This window comes from Hippocampus guttulatus, chromosome 1, assembly GCF_054856545.1.
Source record: "Hippocampus guttulatus isolate MCC_2025c chromosome 1, RoL_Hgut_1.0, whole genome shotgun sequence".
Taxonomy (NCBI): Eukaryota; Metazoa; Chordata; class Actinopteri; order Syngnathiformes; family Syngnathidae; genus Hippocampus; species Hippocampus guttulatus.
The window spans coordinates 188038-195785 of NC_141261.1; the positions used below are offsets into that span (position 1 = coordinate 188038).

The window sequence follows — 7748 nt, forward strand, 5'->3', positions numbered from 1 at the left end:
AATTTGAAAAAGCAAGACTCCGTCCCGTTTGGAGCTTTATTTTCCAAGCGGTTGATCAAACAACCGGACAGTACTGCCGCGCGCTGAAAACTTTGCAAACGGGACGGTCCGGCGGCCAAAGTCGGGCTTCTCGCCACGAAGAGGCACCGCGGCGGACTCAGGGCTGCATGCGAATGGCGCCGTCCAGCCGAATGACCTCGCCGTTGATCATGGGGTTCTCGGCCAGCGCCGTCACCAGGTGGGCAAACTCGGCCGGGTCGCCCAGGCGCGAGGGGAAGGGCACCTGGCGAGCCAGGAAAGAGCGCACCTTCTCCGGCAGCCCGGCCAGCAGCGGGGTGGAGAACAGACCTGGGGGCGGCAAATTCACGCGTGACGCTCCGGAAACAAACAAACAAACAAAAAAAAAAAAAGCACCTTCGCTCTTCTGCGTAGGTTGGAGCCCATCATCAAAAAAACTGGAAATGAGCCCCGGGAGCGATTCTGACATAATAGCGCGGGACCAAGTGCTTTCATGCCGCTTTCCTCTTGAAGGATTGTTGCCATTCCGGGAGCTTTGCGCAACGTGATGCGGGGCAACCTACCCGGCGCGACGGTGACCACCCTGATGCCCATCGGGGCCAGATCCCTCGCGATGGGAAGGGTCATTCCAACGATGCCCCCTTTGGACGCCGAGTACGCCGCCTGGCCAACCTGCACGCGACACAAAAAACATTTCAATGCCGCCCGGTCTTCTTCTTCTTCATCTTCCGACAAACCTTTGCGGGCCCTGATGGCAATGTGCCGAGTGGCCGCCAAGATTCATTTGCAAAAGCGAGGAGTGAGCTTTTCAAACGATTCCACAACAAATACATTCAGGTGGAACAAAAAAACAAACGCATGAGATACTCTACGGCTCTGTTTTTTTACCACCAATAATTTGTGCCGTTTTTTGACACCATCTGAAAGGTGGCGCTCATTTTGTCAGCCTGTACGAGCTCATTGGGGAGGATTCACTTTTTAGGAGAAGAGCTTGCCCGGGGGAGCAGACAAAATAAAAGGCTCATGGAAAGATAGTGAGAAATAATTCAGTTCAACTTTGATGACATTTTAGTCTTTCCTCATGCAAGAAACTCTTTTTTTTTCCCAGGAGCCCTCATCCGATTTGAAAAAGGTTTCCCCGCCGCGCCGTCCGCCGGTTGAAGGGGCCGTTCCGAGCCGACGCCCCGCGGTCACCCCGAGGCAAAAAACGGCCGGCCTTAAAACACGCAGCAGAGCGCGGGCGAGCCCGGCGCCGACGGATCGGAAGCGGACCCCCCCGCCGCGGCTCACCTGCCCGTCAAAGGCGGCCACGCTGGCGGTGTTGACGATGCAGCCCCGCTGGCCGTCTGCGTCCGGCTCGTTTTTGGCCATGGCTCCCACCGCCAGACGAATCACATTGAAGGTTCCTGCGATGTTCACCTGCAGCGCACAGTCAAAGGCCGTCACAATCGACTCCCACCCCCCCCCCCCCCCCTCCCTTTTCAGTTCAATTACAAAAGGAGAATTAGATCGTCACTCTTTCTGTGACGTTGCTAAAAGTTCCCGCTCGAAGACAAGAGTGTGAAAGCGATCCGAGTTGATGTTTTCCGGAAAGGGAACAAGACCCCCCCCCTCCCCCGAACGAAGGCTTGATTGAACAAACGTCTTTCCTTTTGATTGGAGGTGGACGCCGAAAGGGGAAATCGGGCGCAAAGCTCTCACATTGATGACGCGCTGGAAGTCGTCCAAGCTGTGGGGGAGCTCCTTCTTGAAGTTGTACGTTTTGACGGCGACAGCGATGCCCGCGCAGTTGACGGCCAGGTCCAATTTGCCAAACTTGTCTCGCGCCAAGTTCACGGCCGACCGCACGTCCGCCTCCGACGTCACCTGCGGGACGAGACCGGGGACGCGTCACGCGCGGAACCTCCTTTGCGCTCTCAAAGCAAAAGACGCTCGCGACTCAAGACCCTTGCCGTGGAAATGGAGGGCGGCGGCGAGATTATTTAGGGCCGGGGAAAGTGTCGCGGCGAGTCATCGGTGTACTTGCATCCGCCGCAGCGAAGGCGCATCGGTCTCCCAGGGCGGCCGCCAGCGTCGGCCCTTCGGACGACGGCAGGTCCACGATGACGGCGGACGCTCCGCTGCGCACCAGGCGCTCCACCGTGGCCCGGCCCAGGCCCGACGCCCCGCCCGTCACCAGGCCCACCATGCCCTGAGACCGCGGGGAAAGGAAGCCATTCGGCATTCGTATTACAATGGTCCCCGGGTGCGAAAGCTTCAAATACTCAACCGACCGCTACGGAGGCCGTTGCCGCCCACGCCGGCTTAAATTAAATTAAAAAAAAAAAAAAGGGGGGGGGGGGTCCTATCAGAACACAAACGATTCAGGAGACTGGCAAAGTCCTTTTTGTGTCTTATGGATCCAGGTTACGAGCTATGCTGCGCTCCATCAGTTTCGCGACGCTGTCGTTTTTTTTTTTCCCACATTCCAAAAGAAGACACGCATACACACGCGGGGCTCCGCTCGAGACGCGAACCGGAAGGAATTGCTTCATTTTGCATCAAATTCACCAAATTACCCAACACTGAACTCTGACCAAGTTCCAAGGCTCGTGTCTTTTTGAATTTCACGCCAACACACTGACTCCAACGAGACAAGAGCGACGTCGCGCCAGCTCTGCAGCGACGGAGGCATACTTGCGGGCACCTTAAGGAGTTTGGGTTGAATGGAAAGCGCTTGTGACAACATCAGGCTAGCGTCAACATGTTAGCCCGCCGAGCCCGCGGCCGCGCAGCACGCGAGACGAGCGACGGAACACCATCTGGTGTTTGACACACGGGCAACTTTGATACGTGCGCGACGGAGCATGACAAAGCTTTCTTTGCTTTTTCACCCCTCTCCTTTACTCACCTTCACACACCGGATGTTCGCCATGTTGGATTGCAGGCGGCCGTGACGTCACGAGCGAGCAAGGAACGCGTCTGGGACACGAGCGTCACGAAACGTCAACTCTGACGACTTTTTTTTTTAAAGTTGCCGTAATTAAAATCTGAAATGACACGCCGCAAACGTTTCATTTCAAAGTAATTAGTTTACAGTGGGCGAACAAAACGAATGAACAAATAATGTGTGTTAAAGTCCAAAAGCGAATTTGGCGTTTTCACTTTCAAAAAAAGAAAAATGAAGAATATCATTAACCAACCTCTTGGCTTATTTTCCACATTTGAACGTCATGACTACTTTCTGAGGAGGAGGCCTTACTCTTTCGCCATTTGGCTAAATGGGAACATGGTTCTGTAATCAGTCCCAAAAATGCTGTCTGAAACAGGGTTTGAGTTTCCCCACCCGGGAGCGGCACCATAGCGAGAAGTGAAGCCACCGGCGGCCATCTTACGCCGCCTCCGGCCAAGTGCGCCCAACTTGAAGACATTGATTTCTGCGTATTTCTTATCTTTATGACAAAAAAAAATGCCCACAGCGTGTGACGTCCGGTTGCACCAACGAGAGGATCACCACAGGTACATTTCATCTCTAAGAAAGTCACTAGAATTTTTCTCCTCCAAGGTATCGTGTTCTAAAAGCATCACCAATAAAATGAAAGCAAAGCCCGTCAGGAAAACACAACGCCCACCTGACCTATGCAAGTCCTGATTCACAACGTCGCTCTTAAAGAGGCTCTCATAACTCCCATCGTGTTTTGCCAGCGAAAACACGCACCGATAAGCCTTTTCAGTAGAAACTGCCTGCAACTCAAATTGGCCGCCCTCCGGCTTAAGCCGCAAGGGCTTCATTGTTTGTCCCATCAGATACGAGTCAGTGCCGCACACGGTTTGGGTCAGCTTCTAGTTGATGGGTGCCATCGCTAGCAGTGCGAGATAAAAATAAAGCGGCACTGTTCAAATGCTACTTCAAGCGTTGGGGGGTTTTCAGAATGAGCCGAACCACTAATAAATGTTTTTATCACATTGCTTTACAAAAAAAAAAAAATCGAAAAATATACTGTTGCTGATTCATTTTGAATAGCAAATTTGTCCACATAAGACCTGAGCAGTTTGAAGTGACCTGGGTGATGAAAACAAGTGTGAGACTGCTGAAATTGCCAACGGCAGTGGCGGTTCTGGGGGGGGGGCAGTGCCCCTGTAGCACCGATTCTGGCCCCCCCTCCGAGCGCAGATTACGCAGTCGTGCCGAGTCGCCGACGCGAAAGGTGGAACCAAAAGGCGTGATTTAACATTCTAGTCTGACCCTTTAGTGCGCTGCGCAATTTAAAAATGAGCGGGAAAATGAGAAGCAGTCCGCAGAGAAGGAAATTACCACGACACGAGTGCTATTTGCGTGTGTGTGTGTGTGTGTGTGTGCTTCAGTGTATTTGCAATTTTTGTCCCGGGCAGGCTGGTACCATATCATCCCCATATTCTCAACAGACGTATTGTTACGCTTGCAGACATTTTAGCCCTCCTAATACTGTTTTTTTTCTCATCACTGTAATGTTATGACTACAATTTCAAAGTCTGAAGAAATAAAAAGTCAAATAAGATTTCGAATCTGTCTTTTTAGCCCTGGGTTGAATGTGCCCCCCCATCAAAACCCCTGGCCCCAGCCCGGCCCCCTCAGTGAAATTGATCCAGAACCGCCCCTGGCCAACGGTCAAGCGAAGGCAGAAGAACGGAAATGCCATTGACACGGCACAAAGACCTTTCAACCCAAGCCTTTATTTAGCACAAAAGAAAAAGACATTGAGGCTGACGTCTCTTTCTTCATGGCCATCTGGAAGCCGAGCCGCCGACGAGCCGGGTTTACTTGTCATTCCGAGTCAAATGATTCAGACTGAAGCTCTCTGGAATACAAGGCTCCAGTCTATCCGAACATCATCTTTCAGACAACTTTTGGCTTCAACTCTATAGTTTTTTTTGGGGGGGGGGGGGGGGGGGGTACGGGGAGTACTTTGTTCTCCCTCCCAATGCCTTTCTAAGAGAATCCTTTGATGCAGTGATTTGTGATGTGATGATTTGTGGTCAGTGTTGTCTAGTGCCAGTCTAAAAAAAAATAACAATCAAGCACTCAGTCAGTTAATAAAAGAGGGGAACTATTTAGTGTGTAAAGACGCCCCCTCTCCCAACCATTTGTGCCATGTTGTCAACATGGGTTTTAGATAGTATGGAATTTTGACATTTCCGAGGACTTCTTCAAGGGGAACTAAAGCCCGCATTTATTTTAAAAGCAAGGATTTCGATAAGTGGCAGCACTGATTCATATCGCGCCCACGGAGTAAGAATTAAACCGCAGAATTGTCACCGCAAGCGAGTAGACCCCATGTTCTAAACATATTTCGAAGAATAAATACTTGGTGCACAGAAACAAACGGCAAGCTAATGCGGAAAATGTGCGCATTTGAAATACCAGGTTTGGACATCTTGGTTTTGGTTTGCCTTTGAGGGCAGGAGTTGAATCGGGACTTGATTCTTATTTTCTGAGACAACTATCTGTGCTTCTACTTGAGAGTGTGAATAATTTTGCCACCTCTGCAACAGCATTCCTATACTGAACGTTTATGTTGCACCCTGAAAGCGAAGCAAAGTGAGAAAAGGAGCATGCGTGTTTCACATGCGAGCTGCCCCAGATGAAGTTCACCTGAGTACAGCGCAGCCACAAACACCGATTAACGTCCTCAAAGTTGGCACGGGCACGGAAGGGCCCTCCCGCCGTGGTCGATGTGCCGGATTCGCGGGTGGCCTCTTGTCACATCAACGGGACGCTTTGGTTGCCGTGAGGAAGACAGTAGGCTGTATAGTCATCTCCCAGATCTGGTGTGATCCTAAAACTATACAAACTACTACCTCATCCCACAGACAGCCCCACCGCCGTTGTCCGGGAAACCAAATGACCGACGTGCCCTTGCAGCCTTTGTGAGGGACGCCGTCATTCTCAAGCGGGGAAACGGGGATCTTGCCAAGCCTGTGGAGTAGGGAGATGGGGGGAAAAAAAGTCACGAACCGTTTGCATCAAAATATTGGCATTGAAATTAAGTCATAACATTTTGACAATAAAGTTGTATTCAATTCAATTTGATAACTTGCTCATTTCTAAATCGACTCTCGTGAGGTTTACTCTTTTAGCAATGCCAAAACATATGCGACAGGGAAAAAGACAACTTTGCCGGTGTTGTGACTGAAGGATTTGAGCAGACGAGACCACACCGTGCATAATTTGGCCACAGATGGCTGCAGTCTCTCATGTTTCTTAAACGCCATTTGGTGTTTTTAACTATTTATTTTAAATCGACGCGGGGATCTTTTTTAATCAAAAATGTCGTTGGAGAAAAAAAAACCCTTGCACACTCTGTTAACAGCTGTCACTTGTATTTCAAAGATCATTTTCATTAAACACTAACGGTTCGACCCTGTCATGGTTCTTTTTGATGCCGTCTGTCTTGTTCTCGACTCCCAATAACCTCGGTCTTGGTGCCCGATGGTGCGCACAACCCAACACGAAGGTCTTTGTTTTTTATTCTTCGGTACATTGTCGACCCCCACCCCCACCCCTTGCATCTCTATTTTTTTATTACTATTTTCATCAATTGCCTTTTCGGAGTATCCGCGGAGGGAGAGTGGCAACGTCAGAGATACACCTCTCAGTGCTGTCGTTATGTTTTGATGCCAAGGAAACATGTTGCCTCTTGATTCGTCGTCGGGTGAAGGAAGGCGAAATGCGAACCCGATCGCCATTTGAGCCTTGGAGCAAGTTAACGATCTTGAAAGCAGCCCGCCAAGCTGTCGATGAGCTTTTAACGGCAAAACGGCTTCACGCGTCCGTGAACGTGCGTTTGTCGAGCGGCTAGCTGACAGCTAACAGCGGTCGGTGCTTACCCCAAGTCCGCCGCGCAATGAGCGAGCCAAGCCGCGGCTATTCCTTCATGGAAAAAACAGGTCTTCGCATGCTAAGGGAAGCCTAATCAAGGTGACAAGAAACAAAAAAGTAGACAGCTTGTTCGCTTTCCATTTCAATTCCGACTGTCATTGTCGCTCGCCATCCTGGTGTTTAGGCTTCTTCTTCTACATTCTTTTGGCGCTTGGCAAACAACCGCTGGTACATTAGCGCCACCGTCTGAAATGAGTACGTGGGATGACTATACTACAGTACTGTACTGTATTTTCTTGCCTGATGATATTTAACCTCGTTCTAATACAGTACATACTCTGTAGTCTCTAATCTCTGAGGTCCACGCTCATTACAGTATGCCAGTTTTTAAGTCTTTGTACATTCGGCATTATTATTTTTTGCTAAAACAGCCATACATTTCATCCAGAATCTTCCTTTCAGAGGAAAAAAAAACATACCCCAGTGATTCTGCAAGCAGGCTGGGAAATTTCACGAGATTTGAAGCTCTCGGCGACGAGACTTCAAAGATCATTTCTAATCGTAGATTCGTCCTGAAGTACCGCTTTCATGTGAAAAAAATGGTTTTAAATCTACGGTCAAATAAAACTCGTATTTTAATGGATATGCCGTCAAAATGCAACACTTTCTGCCAACAGCCTCACACATTACAGTTGTAGCAATTAACCAAATACAGTACTTCAATCCTGGATTTGAGAGCCGTACTGTACTTGTTTTTTTTTTTTTCAAACGACCTCTAACTTTTACTCCCTTCAGTTGAAACCGGACGCCTACAAGGATTTTCCCGATACGAGTCTCCAAAACAAAAGGAGAAAAAAAAAAGAAGCCTGGCTGAATTTCTGACAAGCAGTCA

At 49.7% G+C, this 7748-nt stretch overlaps 1 protein-coding gene and 1 long non-coding RNA gene across 3 annotated transcripts; both read right to left on the bottom strand.

Annotated features, from left to right (window-relative positions):
• Positions 1-22: 22 nt before the first annotated feature.
• Positions 23-3054, bottom strand: hsd17b10 (hydroxysteroid (17-beta) dehydrogenase 10). Its single transcript, XM_086113208.1, has 6 exons — positions 2909-3054; positions 2045-2209; positions 1720-1884; positions 1309-1437; positions 582-690; positions 23-348 (listed from the first exon to the last, which is right to left on the bottom strand). Exons 1-6 carry the CDS (start codon positions 2930-2932, stop codon positions 158-160), a joined length of 783 nt encoding a protein of 260 aa, XP_085969334.1. The 5' UTR covers positions 2933-3054; the 3' UTR covers positions 23-157.
• Positions 3055-4690: 1636 nt separating this feature from the next.
• Positions 4691-7045, bottom strand: LOC147209908 (uncharacterized). Of its 2 annotated transcripts, XR_015101186.1 has the most exons (3): positions 6865-7045; positions 5836-5953; positions 4691-5753 (listed from the first exon to the last, which is right to left on the bottom strand). It is a non-coding gene; the product is annotated as an uncharacterized LOC147209908 (long non-coding RNA). The 2 variants fall into 2 exon arrangements; XR_015101182.1 differs by having other exon boundaries at positions 4691-5953.
• Positions 7046-7748: the final 703 nt, after the last annotated feature.

Bases quoted from the DNA above. Each gene is read 5' to 3' on its own strand.
- hsd17b10 (XM_086113208.1), bottom strand. From the start codon at position 2,932: ATGGCGAACATCCGGTGTGTGAAG. The intron at 691-1,308 runs GTGAGCCGCGGC...TGTCGCGTGCAG, and splicing joins TGGCCGCCTTTGACGGGCAG to GTTGGCCAGGCGGCGTACTC. The intron at 349-581 runs GTAGGTTGCCCC...TGCCGCCCCCAG, and splicing joins GGTGGTCACCGTCGCGCCGG to GTCTGTTCTCCACCCCGCTG.